Source organism: Cebidichthys violaceus, unplaced genomic scaffold (assembly GCF_023349555.1).
Source record: "Cebidichthys violaceus isolate CVI_PGR_0920_01 unplaced genomic scaffold, fCebVio1.0.p SCAF_202, whole genome shotgun sequence".
In the NCBI taxonomy this organism is placed as follows: domain Eukaryota; kingdom Metazoa; phylum Chordata; class Actinopteri; order Perciformes; family Stichaeidae; genus Cebidichthys; species Cebidichthys violaceus.
The window spans coordinates 31,187-55,734 of NW_027176376.1; the positions used below are offsets into that span (position 1 = coordinate 31,187).

Consider the following 24,548-nt stretch of genomic DNA (forward strand, 5'->3'; position numbering starts at 1 on the left):
TAAAAAAAATCCTGAAAATTAAAAAAAAAAGAAAAGGGCATATGTAATTCCCCCTTTATGAAGCCTCTAAATACAATCTAGTGCAACCAATTATCTTCAGAAGTTACATAATTTGTTAAATGAAGTACACCTGCGTGCAATCAACGTGTCACCAGATCTTATTTAGTGGCGTCAAAGTAAAGTCGGTGAGAACACAGCACTTCATTCTTTTTTTAGAAGTCGTTTTTAATAAATTTTGCGTTGCTGGTTCTTTCCAGGGATTTCCAGCGTTTCTGTATAAACATGTCCACAGGGGGGCGCTGTGCTCAAACTGGTCGTGGGCCTGAAGCGCGCTACATTTTGGGGGTAACAAAGGTTACCATGGAGACCTCTCACATCCTTTGTTTTAGCAACTAAAGCGGAAAGCTGCCCAACAGCTGCTACATGGAGCCCTGTTAAGGAAAACGCCTTGTTACTAATCCTTAACACAGCAACTCGATAGGCAAACAATAAGGAATGTGACAGTGGCACTTAACTATCAACGTAATTCACGTAGCAGGGGTCAGAAGACACGCAGACTAGCTCTAGCGCTTTGAACCAGTTAGCGCTAACGCTAGCTAGCTGGGACTTCCTTGCTGCCAGCCGGACCTGCTAGCTCTCACGTGCAGTCTGGAAGTGACGCGTGAGAACCACTCTCCGGTGAGAGGAACACATTTTTCTTCCTAAACGTACTTTTATTCATCATTCTCTCCATGCTGGATAAAGCTGGCATTTACCTGACTGGACCAGACTGAACAGAGTCGAGCTGGAGCGGTGACGTTACGCAGGGAGCGTGACGGTGGGCGGATCTGAGGCAGCCAGTAGCGGACTAGGAGGTCTCCGTCGGCGTTTTAGCCAGACGGGCTAGCGATGACGGATCGGATTTCTCCTGCCGGGGTCAGGATTGTGAGCCACCAGAAATGATTTTATGGAGACCACCCTACAAGTAAGATATTCTAGTCCGTATGTGAATGTAATTCTCATGATTGTGGTCGGTGTGTTGGCGAAATTGTGAGAGAGAGACTGCGGGAGAGGGTGGGTTTTCCTCTCTGAATCCTGCTACGTAGAGGAAGGAGGTCGACAGATTTGAAAGAATGCGGATCCATCATTGTGTTTCCTTCTCGCTTCCCCCCTCAAATCTAACTCTGTTTTAACGCAAGCTATACTCGCAAACTGCAGGGTGTGATTTCTCCTCTGTAAATCCCCTTTCCGTGTTTACGGTCTACGAATTAGCGACTGCTCTCAGTCTATGACAGTGACAGCCATCTTCAGAAGCCTACATGTTCTTCAGTAGCTACAGCATCGCTGTATAGACGGAGCTGTGTGTATGTGTGTGTGTGTGACGCTTTGCTCCAGAATTAGTTGTGTAATGATGTCTGCTGTGGTGAAGTCTATTTGCAGCCGGAACAGAGGGTGAATTCACAAAGTGTCATTTTTACGCGTTGTGATGAAAGGTCTCAGCCCAGTGTTTATGACAGGAGAAGGGAACGGCCTGTGCTGCCTTCAGGGGCTCGTACTAAACCCGTCCTCTCGGTCGGAAATACAATTGCCAAAGTATACCTCGCATTGGAAATAAAATGTTTGTTGAATAAAAGCAGTAAAAGGACAACGTGAGTGAACTGCAGCGACCAGAACGCTAGAAAAGAGAACGCATTTACGTATTTTAGTTAGTTTAATAAAAAAGCTTTGTCACAGATAAAGAGTGAACAAAGAGTGACATACACACATATATCCCGCACCAGTAATGTACACAGAAATTAAAATAGTTATTTACATCGGTTTCTATCATTGTTCCCACACTGTTTGTCAGGTTGCCGTGTGGAACAGGGACTGGTCTCGGGTTGTATGACTAGATGGAGGTTTCTCGGAAGTGTAGTCGTAAGGGTTTAAAGGCCAGCGTGAACGATTCATCGCCATATGATTGTGAACCTCAGTCAACTCTGAAGGTGTCGTCTTACGTAATAGTGGGCTGGGCATGCAGAGAGCGGAGAGGGAGTGAAGACGTAGGAGGATACGTGCAAACATGCACACAAAGTGGCTACGTTACATTCTTGGATTTTGACAGCTTTTGCACGGACCGATTCGGGACGTTTTCACAGAGGGAGACTGGGGGGAGCCATCCGAGGAGGGTAGCCCCATTTTATTCAGTACTGCTGGTAAGACGCGCATGTTAGTCTTCGTCTTTATTTATTTATTTATTTCATAAAGTCTTCATATTAGCGATCAGGATGTGAATTTGTGTTTAATCTGCGGATTGATTACATGGAAACACATATGGACTCACACAAACCAGGACAGAGTCAGCGCACTGTCCGTGTATCCGTCAGTGGAGAGTCCAGATTCCACCGTCATAAACATAAACACGGCTCTGTACGAGTTAATATTTGAGCGTTTTGTCGTCCCGAATGTTGCATTCAGGTGCAAACACATCGTCGCGACTCGTCGAGTGTTCCCGTAGGAGCCGTGTGGTGTTTACATCAGCGCTGGGCTATTAAAACCCGAGCCACGTGCTGGTAGCTGGGGACCATGTGGCCATTGTAAACACTGCTGCCCTGTGGCTCTTTATCTCCTGGAACAGGCTGCTTACTTCTTATTTATTTTTTTATTACGGAATATGTCCAAAATACTCCGCTGAACGTGAGTCTGTAACAAGTTGTTTTTGGGGGCTCGATGAAACTCCAGCACTTTATTAGTTTGCCCAGCAGAGACTGTAGCGTGCGTCCATTGTGTAGGAAGAGAGTGTATACATGCATTATGAAATGCCACCAGCACTATTTGCATGGAGCTCCCCTTCCGTCCGCCTCATACACTAATGACTAGGTACAGCCACTTATTGTTGTAGGAAAGGTCGGGTTCCTTTACATGTTCTGGATCACCAGCAGGTCATGGTCCTCCCACGTGTGTGTTTGAGGGCAGGTATGCTCCTCTTAATGGACCAGTGACAGCAGGAGATGAGGGAAGGGCTTTGTCAGACAGTTGCTCTGTCAGGTTGTCTTTTGTTTCAGGGATGGCGGCTCTCTTCACTCTGTTTACTGGCTGCAGGACAGCGACATAAATCTAGATGGAAGTAAATGTTTACAACACATTGCAGCACTAATGTTAGGTTGTTTGTTTCCTTCATCATGATCGTTAACCAAAGGTAACATTAGTGCATCCTCTCTATCACCGGGCCCGACACCAGAATATTTTAGCCGTGTTGGAAGGCGGACGGGAGAATATTGTTGAAAGACACAAGCTGCATCTAATAACTAGTTGGTATGAAAATAATTTTTTTTAATTGTCTTTTTTGTTTTCAACATGTGAATCGTGAATCAAGGCTGCAACTAACAATTATTTTCTTATTCAATTAATATAAAATAATCTCTCTTTTTTTCAAAACATAGCGAGTTGCCGATTACATTTTCTGTCCTTCGACTCTGCAGTTAATTGACTTTGCAGTTGTACTATGAATGTATCTGCATACAAATATAATGCTTTATTTCAGCATCATGGCTCTTACATTTGAACAATAGCAGTTTGACTATGATTTCATGTAGATGATCAATATGGGAGTTCATATATTCCCCATTATTTATAGTACATTCTGTGTTTGACAAATGTACCAAACAACCTGCCTTTAACCCTTTCATACATCACGTAAGGTGATAGTAATCTTATGATGATATATATATATATATATATAATATAACCTGTGAGTTCATACTAAAACAGACCGGTATTTAACCCAGAATGTTAGCAGAGATGCAGGCCAGCATGGAAACATTCTGACCAACATCCAGCGCTGCTAATGAGATGATAACCTGTTGGATGCTGGTTATAGCGGCGCAAAAATCGGTTTTGTATCGAAATTCAAGGGCGTGCGTGAGTGTGACAGGATGCCGGTCAGCGTGTCGGTACCAGAGAGTCCGGCGCTCCGTCTGAAGGTCAGAGGTCACTGATTGGGAGATGGCGACTGTCTGCGTGGACCCCTCAAGGCAGACCGTCCCTCTGATCTCTGCTCACCTAAACCCCACCTCTCCCTTTGTCTCCCTCTCTCTCTCTCAGACACACACATCCGCTCTACGATTGTCTCATTAATATCATTGCCATCTGTTCCATATGTAACAGCCCAATTAGAAAGATGCACTTTGACCCTACCTGTCCAAATTTAATTTGAAAGTCTACAGCCATCCCCACACACTCCTCTTTTCTCTCTCTCACACACACACAGACACACACACACACACACACACACACACACACACACACACACACATATGTAATGACAGTGTGCTTATAGGCTATCCAGACTTTGACCTTTCATTGTTGTCTCTCTACAGGGCCTGAGCTGATTTGTCAGCCTTGTGTAGGTTTTGGTTTTCACCCCCCAAGTGTCCTCTGGATATCAGCTGACCATGGTGGTCTGAGCAGGTGAGAAGTCTGGCACAGCGTGTGTTCACACTTACCACAGCGAGGCTCGACCAAGAGAGGAGCAGAGGCGGACCGGAGCGACGAAGGACCAAAAGCAAAACGCATCTTTAAAGGCAACATGTCTCAGAACAGAGAACTGGTGGTCTTCTACATAAACTATAAACTCTCCCAGAGGAACTATCCTCTCAACCACATGGGACTCTCAGAGGATCCGAACAGGACTGACGGGGGGGAGGCAGGGTCGGGTGAGGAACAGCGGGTAGCGTCGCACGCCAACGGGACTTTCAATGGCACGAGTCCCGGGACCCCGCCGGCGTCCCCGCTGCGGCAGCAACGGTTGCCGTCGACGGCGAGCCTGGACGCGGTGAAGGAGGCCCTCCGGGACTCGGCCAACGAGTTCGAGCTGCGATACGCCCGGGCCTTCAGCGATCTGCACAACCAGCTGCACATCACGCCAGCCACGGCCTACCAAAGCTTCGAGAACGTGATGGACGAGGTGTTCCGGGACGGGGTCAACTGGGGCCGCATCGTGGGGCTCTTCGCCTTCGGTGGGGCGCTGTGCGTGGAGTGCGTGGAGAAGGAGATGAGTCCACTGGTGGGCAGGATCATCGAGTGGATGACGGTCTACCTGGACAACCACATTCAGCCCTGGATCCAGAACCAGGGAGGATGGGTGAGTCTCTCACGCACAGAGAAAAGTGTGTTTTGTTTTTCGGTGCTTGTGGTATGATGTTGGGTGCTTGATCGGGAAAGTGGGTCAGAAGTCAATTTTGACTTGCCCCTATACAAATTGTTTTATTTATTAGCGGCTAGCAAATATCAAAATGACTCAAGTTAATTGCCATGTTTGATCTTCATGTTTATTAATGGAAAAGGAAGCAAGATGGCTCAGTGTTTAGCTATGGAAAAAACAGCGTTTAATTATTTTACTGGGCCAGTGAGTTGCTAGATATACTAGTCCCGACGTGGGACACGTCTTAACTTGCCCCGGGCAATCGGGCAATCCTTATGGTCGAGCCCCGATCACGGGCCTGTTGGTCAGCTCTGCCTGGCCCGACCTCCAGTGACAATGCCTCGTTGGTGATACAGTCGTCTAATGGACAAAAGAACATCCAGAGCGTCGTTTTTATTCCATCCTACATGTTGAGACTTATTTTACGCAAATGGGCCAGATAAGCCAGCAGGTTAACATTTCGATTGCATCGGCCTCCGTGAGATTGTGACACGACACAGAATTGGGGTTGACCCTTTGACCAGCGGAGGAGAAAAGACTAAAGATTAGATATAACAGACCTAGATAAAGGCAGCACACTCGTGCTATTAAAAAAACCCCATCTGTGCTTAAAAACAAAATGTTTGTGTGGTCAGCAGCTGGTTCAGCTGTTCTCTAATTGATCAGCAGCACGGAGCTCAATGAGCTGGATCGAAGTGGGAGCTTAACGGGCTGCATCAGGGCTTTGTGGCTGTTTGCAGCCGGCCTGCCTGGGGATCGAAGTTCTCTCATCGCAGGGTGGGATGAGGTCCGGGGCTTTTACAGATCGCCCTTTGTTTCACTCTGGTCAGTTGATTGGCTCTGTGCTTTGTTGCTTTCCCCCTCTTCTTCCACTATCTGTACATTATTTTCCCCCCTCTCCTCTCTTACGTTCTTCACCAAGGCAGCTGCCTGCAGATGAAAGCTCCTTTTTTTTTTCTCTGGGCTTAGCTGGAGAGTGGGCTGTCCTGGTACCGACAATCCCAGTGTGTGTTTGTGTACGCGCCCTCGCAAACACCTCCTGTACAGTTGAGGTCAGCTCTTTTCCTTTGTGCCGACCATTTGATGGCATGAAGGAAAGGGGGGTGAGGGGAGGGGCTGGTTGTATTTGCTGCAGCGCTGCACAACGCCAGGTCGAAGTTCGATCCTATGGAAACTGACGAAATGAAAAATCTCATTGGGCAGACACAGTGGCAGACCTAGAATCTGTTTATTTATTTCAGCGGTGGACTGGAGATAACACACAGGAGAGGGCGATGCAGTTTTGGGAACCGGTGACAGGATAGTAAAGGCCAAATCCATGGAACATATTGATGTCGGTTGTTGTTTTTGTTGAAGGGATGCTGCAGCATCTTTCCCAGCGGCTCCTGGAGGTCTGGTCTCATAAATACTCTCCTGGTGGCCATGTTTTTAACAACGCTAACACCGTTTCTTAGGCAGCGTTGCGCTGTCCGTCTGTCACTTTGGTTCAGCATAGAATGTTTCAACACGTCCCGGATGGATCGCTATTAAAGTTGGTGCCGACGCTCACGTTCCCCAGAGGGTGAACCCCAATGACTTTGTTGACTTGTCACATGTAGTGCCACCATGACGTCAACAATTCGAACGGGTCCCTTCTTCGCTTTGGTTTACGAGCAACCACAAAGTACAGCTTCAGATAATGTGAGAATTTGTTGGTATGATTTGTCCCGTAGCCTAAACAGCAGTGTGTCGAGTGAGCGTACAGAAAGTAGAGGCCCATCCAGGGTGAGGATCAATCAACCATGAAGAGGCTGGTCTAATGGTTCATCTAGTCTCTCATCCCGACCACTCATAAATATTTTTAACACTGTCGTTGGACTGCAGTGGGTTGATCACTATGATCTCATGGAGTTAAAATCAACCAGACACACACACACACACACACACACACACACACACACACATATCTTTCATAGACCGTTTGCTCAGCAACAAGTCAGACTAACGACACCAGTTGCTTGTGGTTAGTGTCTCTGATGTCTGTGCAACCTTGACTTGGAGAAGTAAGCGACTTTGTCTGAAATGCTGAATGGATCAGCGTGTTGAGAGTATCCACTGGTACGGTTTCACTTCTCCTGCGGTCAGCTAACATCATCCTGAGCACATGATGCCACTTCCTTCCCTGCTAAGCTTTGTATAATTCACTTTTATTCCGTTTTTTTGAGCGCCTGGCGCTGGGGGGGAAGAAGAGAGAGAGAGAGAGAGAGAGAGAGAGAGAGAGAGAGAGAGAGAGAGAGAGAGAGAGAGAGAGAGAGAGAGAGAGAGAGAGAGAGAGAGAGAGAGAGAGAGAGAGAGAGAGAGAGGATGTGTGTCCCGTGTTGGTGATTCATAAGTTGACTCTCGCCTCAGGGGGTAGTCCCGAGCTGCAGTGGCAAACTAAAATAGAGAATTCAGTAGGTGGTTTTGCTGTTACAGTCCTATCATTTCTTCCCATCGCCGTATTGCTCCCCCTCCCTTCCCTCTTTGTCACAATATCATTACGTTCTCTCTCTTTTTATGTGCTTTCTCTGTTCAAAGTCAAGCTCCGCTCTTGAGAAAAGCCCACATGAGACTTTGTTGTTTTTCCTTCCCTCTGTCTTTTATTTCCCCCTTTCTTTCTTCCTTCCTTCCCTCCCTCCCCCGACGCTTCCTCAGAGGGATGAAGCACGGCAGATGTGGGAACCTGAGTAAAGCTGTGAGTGCTAGCTGATGAAATATTAGTCTGCTCTGAGCAGCAGCAAGGTCACTTTCACTTCACTAGATCCCTCTGTATGGCAGTCTCATTGTTGCTTCACAAATATCTTAATGTCTTCTGTTAGGAAGGAGAAAATAGAGGGGGAACGACAGGACTGTTTGTGTGTTGGTAGAAAATATGGCATGAATGGATGATGAAAATCAATCGAGGTGAGGTTTACAGGTGTTTGCATAATTAGTTGATTTGAGCTCAGAGGTATTTCCCAAATGTTGAGAAGAGAAGTGTATTTGTGGTTGTCTGAGCTCCGTAATCCGACACTTGAGAAGAGACTCCAGGACAGCACTGCGTTCACAAACCAACAGCGTATGGAGGGAAGCTACAGTTTCTGCCGTGTGGTGTAGCCATACTCTCGAGCTGCCAACCCCAGACTGTATGGGTTGTAGCTGCTGCATCGCAGTAAATTATGTTTTGCGCCGCAACACCATACAAATGGTAACTTCTGTCTAGATCTGTGACTGGAGAAGTTCTGATACCACTTGTTTCTGGGTTATTTCGGTCGAGCACCAACACCCAGCCCTAGTTCATATAAAAAGAAGCAGTCCTTTTGAACTGAATAGTCGAGGCGACGGTTAAAAGTGAAAGGTGTTTTGCACAACAGAGCAGACCTCGCTGTCGGATAATAAAAAAAACGGGATAAAGCCTCAGCCTAAATGATCCCGCCGGAGCTCATTCCGGAGGATATTTGACAATAGTTGGGGATGTGAGATGAATATGCTCAACGGCCCCGACTCTCCCGCCACCGCATGTGGTGTTAAAAGAAGCGCACGAGCAAAGCCGTATATTGTCAGATAATAAACCTTGGCAGGCAGCAGAGGTAGAGACAGTGCCACCGACCTAATAATGCCGTTTCCAGCGGAGCGAGCGATGGCAGTGATTACTCAGTGGAGATTGAGCCGCCTCAGGGCGGGGGTACGGGGTTATTACCAATTATAGATGAATAATATCTCCACCTGCTACTGGGGGAAACGATGTTTTTTTTTTCCCTCTCTGACAGACTAATAAAGGCTAAACTCATTTAGAGGAAGCACACTGCCACGGTCTGGGGAAGCTTGGCTGGAGCTGGGGCGGGGGGGGGGGGGGGGGTTTCAGTACAGAAACAAGGGAGAAAAAAAGAGCCCATTATCCCAGTTGTGCTGTTGACGGTCTCTGTAAGGTCAAGCAAAAGTTAACTACAAGAAAAATGTCCTCAAGCAGTGAAAGTCTGTCTATTTTTCTATCGCCTCTGCCACCAATGGCTGTATACAGTACACATGCACCATGTTCAGCTCCAGCACCTATTGGATGAGGTCTGGCGACATCCTCTATAGTCTCATTGTCAACAAATCTCAAGAAACGACCAATCACAACGACCTGTGCCTTAGAGCTCTGTTGTTGTCCAAAAACGATAAAGAAAGAAACAAACCAAAATGCATCAGTGATTCTCTCTGTTGTTGTGTCTGACATGTTCCTTCTTTACCCTGAACACACACTGTAGCTTATGTTCAATCAAACTACACACCGTCCTGCTGCTGGTAAGACCGGAGCACCCAACGCATATCCATCCGCGGCTAAAAGTAGGCCCCAACAAATTCACAATTTACTTCTTTAGAAACTGCAGTGTCCAGCTATTTATAGAAATTACTGTTTGTTTGTTTTTTGATGAATAACAAATGGATAAATAAATGAAATGATATATCCATAACCGAAAGATGATGACTTTATTTGGGGGTGGGGGTGACATCCACATAAGTAGTGATTAGGGGGAAGTTGGATAATATTGAGAGATGGACTCGCATATTGTTTGTTTTGGCCTTTTTTCATGGGAGTTGTTGACAGAAGCAAAGATAGACAACATGTTTCTCTGTCTGTGTGATTGTGAACGTATGCAGGCTGGCTGTTCTGTAAAGTGGGTTAGACACTGAGGCTGTAATTAAAGACCCGTGGCGGGTGAGGCCATTGACTTGTTTTGACTAGGGAAGCACCTGAGCTTCCTTTGTGCTTTCTCCTTGACAGACTTATTATCTCTCTCCCTCCCTCTCTCTCTTTCTTTCTCTCTCTGTGTAATTAACATGCACATAGGATAGGCACATAGATCCACTGAGTCGTCTGTCAGACTACCCTACCGGAGAGGAGCAGGAAATCTCACCCATGGGACCTATCCGGCCCGCCTCTCTCTCTCTCTCTCTCTCTCTCTCTCTCTCTCTCTCTCTCTCTCTCTCTCTCTCTCCCCTCACCCCCCCCACCCCACACACACACACACCCTTCATCCTCCATACGTGCACCCCTCCCACTGCCACCGATCGATTTTTGTCCCTTATTTTTCGATCTGTACCTCCCTTCCTCCTCCTCTATTCATCATTTTCTGAGCTCCTTTATTTCCACCCTTGTCTGCCCTTCCTCCCCTCTCCCTCCTCCCTCTCTACATCCACCTTAACAGACTGCAGTGGCCAAACATATTACAGAGCAGACGTGCGGCCGCACGCCTCGTCAATCTCGCCGTTAACCTCGCGTGCCCTTGTTCCAGTGTGTGGTTTTTTTTTCCTCCCCATGTCAGTTTGTTTATCAGAAACATTGTTGGCGCTATCGATCCCTCTGACTTGATCCCTCTGCTCCCTAGACCTCCACCCCCACCTGTGCAGCTGCCTCCGCCGTCCCTTCATCTTTCCCTTCATCTTTCCCTTCATCATCCCACTTTGACTCTCTCTGTCCCATCCTCCTCCTCCTCCTCCTCCTCCTCCTCCTCCCTTTATCGGCTCATATTAACGGCTCACATGTGGCTAATTAGGAGGGATGTGTGTTTTTTGCGTCTTTCTGGGTTTTCGTTTTAAGGACGGTGTTTTTTAGCTCATCGGACAAAGTTTCCGTGAGCCGATCGCATGTTTGTTTGTCATCACACGGCGCAGACTGGTTGTTGTTGTTGTCTCATACATTCGAGCATTCTATTGTATGGTGGCGCGCAGCAAAGGGGAGGGGACAGCTCCAAGTCAGACTGGTCATGTGACTACCTCAAACAAAGGACCTGTGGCCACACACACATACAGGAATTTGCCTTACTGGCTTTTTAGTTTTACCCGACAGGTGTGTCTTGCTTTGTAGAGAAAGCCATCGCTTGAAGCGTCATTGCCATTGTCTCGATTTTTTTGTGACACACATAGAATCCACACACAAATGTAGACAATGCTCCTAAAAACCTTTTTTGCATGGGATCAATGGCGGCCACTTTTGTTCGAGCGGCGTCAATAAACGCCTCTGTGTGGTGGGCGGTTCCATGCAGACCGCTCTCTGGATGGTTTCATGTGAATGCAGCGGCTCAGCCGTGGACGGGTCTCATTGTTTTTGTATGCGTGTGCTCAAGCTTAGACATTAGTATTTCATGATGTGTGTGTGTGTGTGTGTGTGTGTGTGTGTGTGTGTGTGTGGGTGTGGGTGTGGGTGTGGGTGGGGGGCTGCATGCGCGTGTTCGGACTCAACGTTGTGTGTCAGAGTCCCAGCTTGACAACGACAGCAAACAGATTGCATGATTTAGTCGCCTCCAGCTCCACGACAAGAACATCAGGGACGCCTCGTGTGTTTGTGTGTGTTTGTGTGTGTTTGTGTGTGTTTGTGTGTGTACGAGAAGATGTAGAGACTCTCGTTTGCCATTTTAAGGAGAGGGACTTGGCCAAACCATTCCTGCGTGGTTGCAGGAGGCGGTTACGTGCTCACGTTTGGTAGGAAATGGGCTGTACCATTCCTGCAGGATCATTCCATCTTACTTTTGCTCCATTTTAGATGGGACATTTGAACTGTATATTGTGTGTGTGTGTGTGTGTGTGTGTGTGTGTTAGTTACAGCTTCTGTCAGAACATCAGTTGGTCATGTAATAGACAAGACCTGCAGTCCCGGAGCATCTCACACACACACACACACACACACACACACACACACACACACACACACACACACAGCAGTGAGACTTCAATGCAGCCTCTAACGTCGACTATTTGCTGCATTTAGACTGCAATAGATCCTCTCTCTGTCTCTCCCATCCCTCTTTTAGAAACACACACTGGTGTCACAGCAGCGAGGAGCCCGTATGCTCCACACCCAGACGCTGTTTATGTATATGGGACAGACATCCAGCTGTGTAATAGATGCTCGTCTGTAGTGCCGGCGCACTGCAGAGCGCGGAGCTTTTGCCAGACTGGTAGACACCAGACTACCACCGCAGTTCCCCGTTAGACGGCGAGGAAGACGAGGGCAAGTGACTCAGCTCGATGAGGACGAGGGTTTGTGGGTGAACGGCTCACGCTGGAAGTGAGCGTGTGCTGCACATTTCTACGTGCGTACGAGCCGAACAGCTGGGCGAGCGACGACGCCGTGTTCGGTTGCCTACGTGCTGCTCCACTTCTCCGAGGCTTAGTGTTGAAATCAGGTCACGAGTATACACCCCCCCCCCCCCCCCCCCCTCCTTCCATCTTCCTCTCCCCTCTCCTGTCTGCGTGCCCCCTCAATTTTTTTTTTTTTACCTCTCTGTTCCAGCCCACATCCCTCCTGCGACACATTCGTTTTCATTTTTTTCTCCCCCGTCTTCTGGCTTCTCGCAGCAAAGCCAGAGCATCCGCCTGCATCCTTCTCCTCTCTGATTGCATTTCATCCCGGCTGCTCTCGCCTCTCCGTTTTCTCTCTCCATGCTCATATCTGTGATCAGATTATGGAGCATATCATGGGATTAGCGAGTCTCATGGCATGTATTAAAGTGCGCGAGCTGAGGAATGGATGGAGAGGGTTGATGAGTATTTCATGGTAATGCGGCGCCCGGCCTCGTAGAGCGCGAGGGCTAAATGATGATAAAGAGCGTCGTTGCCATCATCGTTATATTCATCACTCTTTTTTTTTTTTCTTTCTTTCTTTCTTTTTTTTTTTTTTTTGAATGGCCGAGGGGGTAAAGCAATAAAGTCAAGAGATATCCTCCGTGGCTCTGCAATAAGAGAGAAGAGATAATAGGAAGAGAGAACAAAAACGGGCCCACAGATACTCATCTGCACTGAAGTGATTCTGGGGAATCGGCTTCTTTCATGTTGTCAAACTTTATGAAAATGAAGGGAAGTGTAGTTTCAAGGAAATCTGTCACTGAGCCTCACCTCACTTTACTCCTCATGGGTTTCCCCCTTTTTTCAGTTTCCTGTCGTTTTCGTCAGCCTCTGCTTCACCCTCCTACTTTTGTTCTAGTTCTGTCTCACTTCTTTCTCCCTCCCTGCCTCTTTTCATGTCTTTCAGTCTTTTAGTTTCCTCCTCTTAACGTCTGTGTCTCCATCACCCGGACAGATGGCAGGTCTCGAGGTCATGGTGAGGTGTCTGGGTGGGGTGATGGCCTACAGGGTGGACGGTTTTACCGTGGAAGAGAGAACCCCCCCCCCCGGTCCTCATAGCTTCAGCGACCTCTCTCTGTTCCCCCTCTCTGTGTTTACGCTCCCCCAAACATGTGCTCTCTCTCCGCCAGAGGTAAGAACACACAGTCCTGAGTCCATGGCCTTCCCGGTGTGTGTGTGTGTGTGTGTGTGTGTGTGTGTGTGTGTGTGTGTGTGTGTGTGTGTGTGTGTGTGTGTGTGTGTGTGTGTGTGTGTGTGTGTGTGTGTGTGTGTGTGTGTGTGTGTGTGTGTGTGTGTGTGTGTGTGCTGACAGAATGGGGTTTTGTGGAGAGAGAGAGAGACGGCCCCCAGAGCGGGGCAGGGAACAGATTGGAGTCTGAGCCTCCGTGTCCTGACTCATTAATCTCCTCTTTAATTCATGGTGTCACCGCCGGCTCGACACACGTGCACACGCACAGAGACGGCTCCGCGGTCCAAGAGGAACCATCGAGACGCACCGATGCTGGCACAAACGAGGGGAGGTTTAATGATTCAATTTCCTCATTTTTCACTCGCTTCCTCTCCGTTTTGAAATGATTCATCAAGATTCAGACCAGTTCAGTCGCCCTCTCACCTACCCCTCAACCAGCATTGCTCTCATGCTTGAGGTGGTGGCGGTCTAGCCAAGAATGTGAAGTCAACAAGAGTGTGAATGACTGATGGACGACAACCTGCAATAGAAAGTTACTCTAGGTCTCCATGAGCGCAGAGGAAGAACGAGGAAAGGTTGACGAGTTATAACCACACAACTTTCCCTGAACTTGTTTCAAAGCTGACACTTAAGTTCCTTCTTTTCATTTTTTACTTGGTGTTGCTGCCTGTTGGCTTTTTGTTTTAAAATGTCATCTTTTCTTGTTCCTAGCAGTGCGTCGTAAAAATAAGTAGAGGGAAACCACGTCCAGTGCATAAAGAGCCCTGTTTATACAGACTAAAGCTGACATATGAAATAGCCACACAAGCAATGGAAGAAGAGCTTACGCCATATGAAACATGCACATTTCAAGCGACACAATTTGAATGGATGCACTCCTCTTCAGGCATCAGCAAGTGTATGTATAATGTACATATTTTCCTCTCATTTGTCATCTTTTTGGCTGTTAGCCTGAGCAGTCTGTCTTGTTTTGATTGAGCTCGACTCCCCTAAGTATCACCCGGCGTCTGCTCTTGTCACTTGCTGAAGTGGAAACCTTGAACCAGGACTTCCCCTACTTGCTCATTAAAGGGCATCAGTTAAATGCCTGAGCTGTAAGCTGCCACTGTGCCGTGGGTTTTCTCCGCTTAGCTCTACCGCAAATTCCTACCTTTCCTGGTCACACAGGGTCTTTGGCAGTTGGCCCGACTTCCCTTGTTGCTGAAAACACCTCTGTGATTGTGTAACGGGTGATGAAGGGTCAGAAGGCCTTGAGGAGGAGCAGGAAGTGATGGAACTCGTGGAGATGAGGACATTGATAAGGAGGGAGGAACAATCACTCGCATTGTGGACCTTTTTTCTCAATTGACCTCAGATTCTGTTCCGTAAAGATTGAAACCGCCAGGCCACGAAATAGACTGATAGACGCACTATTGATGATAGTGAATACAGTAATTCCAATCATGTGATGGGATGACACTCTTGATAAGCGTGAGGGTTATGAAGTTGTGCTGCAACCGAACTGAGGATGTGTTGAGACCGACACAAGTCTAACTATGTTCCCAGGGTCCAAAGTTCTCCAGCTCAGTGTCCTCTTGATATGACACATGATCGGGACCTCTTTATGTTCTCAACCATGTATGCTTTATCTAGGTCAACTGACTCACCTCCGGCTTATAGTCCACTGATGTTATACACCTTCAAACCTAGGCCCTCACATTTGCAGGCGTAGGTTTTTATCTTTGGACATTGATATCGCCACAGTGGCTGAAGGATTTTTTACTTTTTCAAACTGCATTTGAACTGCGAAGATGGCCCTTACCAATCTCTCACAATGTTAGTTTATATAGTTTAACATTGGACCTCGTGGACATAGGGATGACCCCAGGTAGCCAACGTTTGGGGCTCCAGCAAAAAAATATTTATTCAGTACCTTTTGTAGAAGCACTTTTGGCGGGAATTCCACCGTGGTGCACAGTCTCTACAAGCCTCATTTCAGAGACTTCCAAAGTCTGAAATCCTATCTTGTCTCAGTTTAGGATGATGTATAGGATTTTAGGTATGACAGACACATGTTTCCTAACTCCTAGCCTATCTAAGGACAAGTCCAGCTCTATGAGGAGGCCTGGTGGTTCCAAACATCACCCTTTTCACAATATTGGACTTTGCTTTTGGGGACATTCCATGCTTTAGAAATGGTTTTCTACCGTTGCTTAGGTCAATATGCTCTGGTTTTTAGGCAATTTTTGGAACTTTATACACACAAATATGTGCCTTTCTATATCACTTCCAATTATTTGGACGCAGGTGGACCCCAATCAAGTTCTAGAGGCATCTCAAAGATAACCACAGCAGACAGGAAGCAGCTGAGCTGATTATAAAGTGCCAGAGCACAGCGTCTGAATACATTATCTATATATTAACATTATTTATCCTCCAGAAAGACCATTGACGCGTTTGTAAGTGTTGAATATATCGTCTCAAATACTGTCTGTCCTTCAGCTTGACAGTTTAGGTTTTGTTACAGCGCCGTGTCTGTGTGTCCTCAGGAAGCTTATCTGCCGTTCCCTTTGATCTCGCCGAGTCACTGTGATCTCGTGATCCGCTCGTGGACTGTTTGTCTGGATGTGAGGCAGAAGTCACAGCACGCACATCTCATCCACACACTTGGAACTTTACACGCGCTCCCGCGTCATATGAAGTCACCCTCTCCGTGTTTGCTGTAAATTGCACTCCATCAGTCGCACGGATGCAACAGTGACTTTACTCAATAAACAGAAACAGGCCATGTGGTGTTTACGTGTACACATCCCGAGTGTTGCAACTCGCTGGAAATGTTGCTCAACTACAGCTGATATTTGTAATATTAAGAGCAGCTTCTTCATGTGACTCCTCAGGGATCTTCAGGCTTTGGGTCCCTGGCTTCTTGTGAACTCTCGAACTGTGGTCCTGCTTTCGATTTTCCTGCCTAACCCCATGTGCTCAGACATTTGCCAGATCACTTTTGGGATTCTTTAAACCAGCTTTTCTGTAATACCGTCTTCAGTTAGACAACCTTAGGCTTAGAAATAAGTTGTTCTACAGTATTCTATAAAATATTTACAGTCACTGCTAGTGTGACTTAGATTCAGTGATAAAGAGACAACCAATAAACCCTCCCTTTTTCTTTCATTCCTCAGTCGTTCATTGACTGACTGTGCAGATGTGGCCTTTATGGTGACTCATCACATTCTGGACATTCATGCAATTGCGCATGCAGAGATACGGAAAACGCCCCGTTGTAAAGGAAGTATAGAGAATTCTCTCTAGATCTAGATTGCTATTGTCAACTCTTAGCTATTCAAAGGGAAGGCGCACTGAAAGCGGCCCTTATATGTGAGAGTGCAAGGGAAAATACGTTTGTCAGCTTTCTATCACCGCAGAGACGTTTCAGGTTTGCAACACTGAGAACCCTCTGGAATCTTATCTGCCTGTGAATGGGAGCTTCAGCTTCCTTTGCAGCGTCGGTACCGTTTGGTCACAGACACCATCTCTGAGTCCAGCCTGGACGTCCTGTGCTCCGGGTCACTAGGAAGTCTCCCTTGTCTGTTGAAAGCGAGCTGTCTAGGTCAGATGTTCGCACACAGAGACTCTCACAGTTTAAAAAGAAACTTGATAACACAGCTGAACATTATTATCACACACTAATGCGTGTTCTTCTTTGCAATAAATAGCAGTTGTAGATCGCTGTGTGAAAAGCCAATCGTCAGTTCTCTGTCACGCCTGACAGTCAAGCAACTGGTTTTGCTTCCAAGTATATTTTTATTGCACCATAACGAAGATTGACATAATTCTTCACAATGAGCTCTAACCTAATCGTTTACACGGTAAAGATCTTAGAAGCACACAGACGGTTATTGTGTCTATTAGGCTGCACATTACAGAGACGCAGAAGGAGATGAACAGATTTCTCTGTCTCTGCTCAAACATGCTGATACAGACTGAGCGTCTGATGTCACGACTGCAAATACGATTGCTAATATGAACGCAATGTGCTTTCTCAAAGTGTCCCCAAGTTATTGAATATCAATTCATCTCCAACCCAATTTTTACCTGAAAAGGAACAGGATGTGATGTATAATCGTGTGTGTGTGTGTGTGTGTGTGTGTGTGTGTGTGTGTGTGTGTGTGTGTGTGTGTGTGTGTGTGTGTGTGTGTGTGTGTGTGTGTGTGTGTGTGTGTGTGTGTGTGTCGTGGTCAGAGGCTTTCACCATCGGGGGATTTGAGTGTTGCAGCTTGTTATGGTGCAACACCGGAGCAACCGACAAGTCTGAGCTGATGAATAGGAAGCTGCTGCTAATGATCGTTAAAATGCTGCTTTCTCCACATGTAGCACTGGGCCATATATCAGCCACGGAGATGGACCTACAAGCCCAGACGCACACATCACACACACTAATCAGCAGCTTTCCAGTAGCCGTGGCAACCGTCTGCGGAATCTTCTTCCCTGTACCCCCCCCCCCCCCCTTCTCGCTCTTTCTCTCTCTTTATATCCAAACCTTTTGCTTTCATGAGCTAATCCTTCCCTCATCCTTATTTTTTTTCCTCTGCGGCTAACGAAGAAAGAAAGTTAGACCAAGTAAAAAAAAAAACAACTAAAAAAAAAACCCAGAGACGAGGCCTGAAAGCGCTCTGCAGGCTGCTGCTTAGCACCTGATGTCCTCTGGGAGCGGAGCGCACATACAGAAATAAAGGTGTGACCGTGTGAAAGGGAAGCGGGAGAGAGTAGATAAAGACCGGGTTTACCTGCCGGGTGAGACGAGGGGAGATGGAGCACATCAAACCTGACATGTGCACAGTGAGCTGACTGGTAATGCTGGGGAAGGAATCAAACAGAGGGCCTCTCACTAGAGTGCCAAATGTGTGTTCATCCACAGCTGAAAATAGTCCTCAAACAACCTTAAAGCTACAGTTGGTTATTGATCGTTAAAGCTGCTTTTCCAATTAGTATTAAATAATTAGAATAATAACATCAGAAAAGAGAGCTATGAACAGTATCGGATCTTTGTCTGCTTTAAGCTTTCATAACCAATAAGACCTGTTCATAACCAATAAAACCTGTTCATAACCAATAAGACCTGTTCATAACCAATAAAACCTGTTCATAACCAATAAGACCTGTTCATAACCAATAAGACCTGTGTGAGGAAAGCTGCTGATTAGTGTGTGTGATGTGTGCGTCTGGGCTTGTAGGTCAACTTTCTACAGCCATTGAGGGAGCTTTTTCCTTTTGCATCTCTTGGCATTATTACTTCAGTACACATATAATGAAACATATAATGTTTCATTATATATTTCCAGCCCGCTTGAAGGACAACATGTCTTGACATGTCTGTCTTAAAGGTGGCGGTCACCATCACAAGGTGCTCTGCTCTGTTCTCTACACCCACATTCCTCCAGCCTTGTCATGGAAAATCTCACAGAAGGGGACGGCCAGTCGTCAGACTGACCTTTTTTTATTTGAGATCGAAGCCGCAGTAAAACATTAGCTCATATTTCACGATGTACCGTGTAATCGCATTATGTCATTACTTACTGTAATGCTATTTATCAATCCCCTGTGGCGGATTCCACCTTTAACTTTGATGCTGCTGAGTCATCATGGTGCTTAAGAGCAACTTTGCTCCTGTGCATATATCCACCCAGCCTCTTGTTGCGCACTCTGTGGTCTGTCTTGGCCCACTTAGACTCCTGGGTATCCGTCCATGTTGCTGTCTGTGTTACATTGATAGTTTAGTTGGTTCCTACTAAAGACTCTTAAAAGCCACAAGTAATATAATGTAATTTCCCAGAGCAGATGGGCTCCGTAGTTATTAGCAAACAGGAGTCAAACGAAAAGGGGATTTTGTTGGGCACTATTTTCAGCTGCGGACTGATACACATCCGGTGCTCCGGTGAGTATTTCCAGCTGCGGGACGGCGTATCTGTGCTCGACTCAAAATAAACTTCAGTGTGGGTGTTCATCATAATGACGGAACATAACATTCAGTGTCAACACTGTTGTCATGTGCGTCATGAGTAACTTCGATAGTTCATTCTGGTTTTACAGCTAGCAGGAAGGGCCAGTTTATACTTTCTGTGTGCTGTCCGAAGACAAATGTTCACTCCTCCTTTGGCAGCTGACTCCCGAGCAGAGAGCAGAGAGAGATTCCTCAGTTAATAACGAGGCCTTTCTGTTCAGTAGGTGAGAGGAATGAGGTGGGTTGAAGGTGGAATCCTCTCCTTGAGTGAAACCTCCAAACGTGCTCCTGCAGTTGGAACTCTGTCGCATATTGACACATTCCTCAGATCCTACTCATGGACTGGGCAATGTGACTCAGGTAACAAAGGTAAACGCTCCTGCAGATTGTTTGCTCAAAGAGTCTCTACAGGATGCAGTTTACTGTAGATGTGTTTATCTAGAGCTGAGCCATGAATGAACAGAGCTACTGTGAGAGCAGCTCGTCTCTTCCCCCCCCCCCCCCCCCCCCCCCCAAATAAGAACAAATAAGAGCGCTGCGCGGATGACGTATTTTCGGAGGCCAATCCCGGAAGTTGGCATCAACAAAAAGCCAAAGGGAATTTTGGATTACTGCAGGAAATAAACTCTGTGGCAAGCACAAGTTTGTCATACTTAGACATTTTGTTCAGCAACATCTCCACCATTATACACTGACATACGTTACTGTGGTGATGACACACACATTGAGCTGAAAAACAGTTTCTGGTCAAGGCTGTAGCGAGTCGTCCCCCCCCCCCCCCCTTATCTACCACCAGCACATTCACACCCTGCATATTCTTAGAAATATTAGCCGCAAAAGCCAAAGATTCCTTTCCTCAGAAGCGCTCCTCTGCATCATATTGCAACGTGTACAAAGAATAAACTAAATAGATACGCCCGGCCCCCTTAGTAACCCGCTAACTATGTAGTCTCATTGTTGGTGAGCTTCCTGAGGACTGAGGGAGCAGTCACTTCATTGTTCAGGCTTGGTCCTGGTGGTGTTGATGATGTCACCAGAGAAACCAGACTCCACAGTTTGTGTTATTAAACAGAAGTCCGAGTGACTTAAAACTCTTGGAATGATTCTCTGTCTCTGTCTCTCTGTGTGTGTGTGTGTGTGTGTGTGTGTGTGTGTGTGTGTGTGTGTGTGTGTGTGTGTGTGTGTGTGTGTGTGTGTGTGTGTGTGTGTGTGTGTGTGATCAAAATGTGCACATCGTGCATTACTCCTCGGCTCAGAATATCATTTCTGCATGTGTTTCCCTTTTGCGAGTTGACGTTTTTCTTTATACCTCTGACTAGTTAAGGTGACCTACAGGCCATCACAGCAGTCTGCACTGAAATGTTGACGCCGTAGTGATCCTCAGTGTGAAGCTTCGTACTCATCGCCACATCATGGCGTCATTGGTCGCAGTCATGGTAACATTGCTGTCACATCATATCGGAGATGATGCGATTATTCCCTGAGCCGATATATATATATATATATATATATATATATATATATATCTCTCTCTCTCTCTCTCTCTCTCTCTCTCTCTCTCTCTCTCTCTCTCTCTCTCTCTCTCTCTCTCTCTCTCTCTCTCTCTCTCTCTCTTGGAGAGATATATCTATATAGATATATATATATATATCTATATATATATATCTCGATGTATTTATAACAGCTTTACTAGCATTCTCTTTGTGGCTGCAACAAAGCAGATTGTTTTCCAGATGAATCACTGTTTGTCAATGGAAGAAAAAAATAAAGTGAAAATTGATCTTATAATTTCTAGAGCCCAGGGGGGCATCTTTAAATTCAACCATCAGGTGAAGCCAGAAGATATTCAGTTTGCTCTTTGTGTGGCAAAGAGCCTCTTAGCTGTAACCTGTAACCAGAGACTGTTTGGCATTTTTGCTCGATGTTTCTCCTCTTTTATTTTATTTTTGGCTGCTGCCTCTATGTTTTTAAAGATACATGTATTATGCATACGCAAGCATTTAAATTTCTAGCTGGGCTGGATTAAGATGGAGGCTGGGCCCCGTATAAACCTGATGCTGTAGTGAATTCAGGGCTGGTTTGATGATGGCTTTTTTTTTTTCTTCCAGTCACCATGTGGTTCAGTCAGGGTGAGGAGTTTCCAATCTCTGGATTAGTCGAATTGGAGTCCCACCCCTCCCCCTCCCGCATTCTTTCTGTGATTCACTGATTACTCCGTCATTTCACTCTCTACTTCTGTCTGCTTTCTTCCAGTAACAGCCCCCCCCCCCCTCCCCCCCATATGACATCCTGTCCCAACTGCGCCTCTGACTACATCCAAATTAGTCATTTCCACATTTATTAAGATGATTTGCTCTTAAGAAAGAGCGTTAGCCTCCCAAACAACAATGTCGAGGTGAGGACAGCGTGAGCAGTGACTCAGTGGGTCATGTCCAGCTCAGCTGATCCACTTTCTACATTAGGTTTTTGGAGCCTGACTGGCGCCTCCCCGTGGCCAGGCATCAAAACTGCGCATGCTCTGCGGCTGATTTCCAGGAAATGATTTCAGTGGGCGGCAATGTGGGGCCTCTGCGAATCCGAAGGAGGACGACGGTGGGAAAGAATGTCAGCAGCAACAATGTGATGGGGAGGGGAGCAGAAGCTGCTGTGTTGAACGGGTCCAGACGCTTGAATGACGAGCTCTTGTTGTTACTGGTGCTCGGTGTCGATGCAGGTGGCTTTTGGGGCTTTCTCCTCTCCTCACCGGTGTTTTTGCTGCGGTGGAGGAAAGTTCCCCATGTGAGCGCTTGGCTTGTGACAGTCATACGGAGACCCGGCTGTGGGTGGCTGCTCGTTTTAGGCCCGGCGACCTTTACAGAAGGGACTCTACCCGACCCTCTAAACCTGAGACCTTTTTGTTCATTTTATTTTGTTTTTGAATGGGGACTTTTGGGAAGTGTGTGTGTGTGTGTGTGTGTGTGTGTGTGTGTGTGTGTGTGTGTGTGTGTGTGTGTGTGTGTGTGTGTGTGTGTGTGTGTGTGTGTGTGCGTGCGTGCGTTTACAGATTTGAATACTCTGGTGTTAACCCTGTCCTTAACCCCCTTTTTTTGTTTGTTTCTCGTCTGCCAGGAGCGCTTCGCCGAGATCTTCGGGCAGGACGCGGCGGCGGAGAGCAGGAGGTCTCAGGAGAGCTTCAAGAAGTGGCTGCTGGCGGGGGTGACGCTGGTGACCGGCGTCGTGGTGGGCTCGATCATCGCCCAGAAACGCCTGTGAGAGGGGGAGGTGCTCGACGCAACCCCTCTCCACCCGCCTTCCCTCGCCGCCCTCAACCTACGCTTACCACAGAAGTTAAAATGAAGGTCTCGTCAGAACTGCTGATGATGTTTACTTTTTGTTATTGTTTTGTCCCCCCCCCCCCTCCTTCCCCCTTCACACCCCCCTCAGTGGACTAAGAATCCTCACATGTTGTTGGAACTTTTGAGAAGAAGACAGAGGAGGAAGAGCTACTAGTATTCGCGTGTTCACCTTATTCCACCTCGATGACAAGTGTGCGGTTATACAGAGACAGACACTGTTCCTTCTCCTCCTTTCTCCACCAAGTCTCTCTTTATGTTTGTATGCATTAGTTTTAACAAATTTATTTTGGTTCCCCACGTTTGTCCTCAGAAGAGGCTAAAACTGACCCGGGTCTTCACAGAGGGAAAGACTCGGTGTGTTGTTGGGGCCCGGGCTGCTCTACATGTCCCGTCTTAAGCTTGTTTTTGCTGCTCGTGTGTGCCATATGGAGGATGTAGCACCTGCCCCTCGAAACGGCTCCTGATGTCCCACCATCGCATACAGTATGACGTCATAACCCACGACTCCTTGCGCTGGTTTGCTTCGTCCGTCACGCTTATTGGTTGAACTGATTCAACAAAACACGGGAGTCTTAAACTAAACTCGGCTCCTCCTGCTTGTTTGTGGTTGTTGGTGCGTTTTAGGTTTTGGATTTGTGAACCATTAACCCCCCCCCCCCCCCACCCCCCCCACCCCCCCGCTCACCTGTGCCTCTTGGTCATACCTGGCCTTGATTTGTTCCTGTTTTGCGTTCGGTCGGCCCGCCCGCCCGGTGCCGGACCGCTGTGTGTTTGCGTGTGGCGAGTTCTCCGATTCAGTGCGACTGCAGTTCATACAGGCAGGGCGCGTTCACCACGCGGTAGCTGAGGAATGCAGCAAATACTGTAGCAACACATAGAACAGAGAGAGAGGCGCAGCGTCAGAGACTCCTCGGGGTCGCATATTTGGGTGTAATTTGGCAACGCCTTGTTTTAGCCCCACTATTGAGTATTCAGAAGCCGTACATAAACATTTAATAAATGCTTTATAAAACACTAATTCATTCATTACTAACTTAATTATGACTGGTGTATAAACAGTTAATGAATGAGTGATATGTGAGTACACACGTGAACAAGTGTGACATTAGACGTTTATTAACTGTTTATACACACAAGCGGCTCATTCAGGTTTAGAGATGGTAAATGCTCTCGGGCCATGTACTCCAGGGTTTTAATTAAGAAGTAGAGTAAAGAAAAAACACCACGATTCACGTTGATTCAAAATGTAACAACTACAGCCCGGCCAACACGGATATTTGAGGGTTCAGATTAAATCAGATAATTAAATAGGCCGAAAGATATAACATAAGCTGATAATACACTTTTTTTTTTGTGCGAACAAGATACATACTCTGTGGGACATTCTACATTTTTAAAAACCAGCTGTCCGTGCTCTCTGGGGCACAAAAACATTGTTTATTCATTCATTATCTGTTCATAGTCAGCTTATAGATGCCAAGTTATAATTGTTAAAAAAATAAAATAAACACTTGAAATATCCTGATAACGGTTTACAACTACATTATAGTGCTTTAATGTCTTCTTCTTTTTTAGCTGCAAACTATTAGTCAATTGATTGATAAAGCAACAGTTTTGATAATTGGTCATAATTATCAAACCGAAATGGCAAAAGATACACTGGATCCTTAAATGTGAGGATTTGCTGCTTTTCTCTAATGTCATGTTATATAATTGCAAATTAAAGATCTGTGGGTTTAAAATAAAGTGTTGGAGTCATTTCCGTGCTAATTTTGCAATAAC

The 24,548-nt window shown here is 46.6% G+C and overlaps 1 protein-coding gene across 1 annotated transcript; it reads left to right on the forward strand.

Moving 5' to 3' along the window:
• Positions 1–612: 612 nt before the first annotated feature.
• On the forward strand, positions 613–22,768 carry bcl2l1 (BCL2 like 1). The gene is made up of 3 exons (XM_068716684.1): positions 613–964; positions 4,338–5,101; positions 22,540–22,768. The coding sequence occupies exons 2-3, from the start codon at positions 4,547–4,549 to the stop codon at positions 22,681–22,683; spliced, it is 699 nt and encodes a 232-aa protein (XP_068572785.1). The 5' UTR covers positions 613–964; positions 4,338–4,546; the 3' UTR covers positions 22,684–22,768.
• Positions 22,769–24,548: the final 1,780 nt, after the last annotated feature.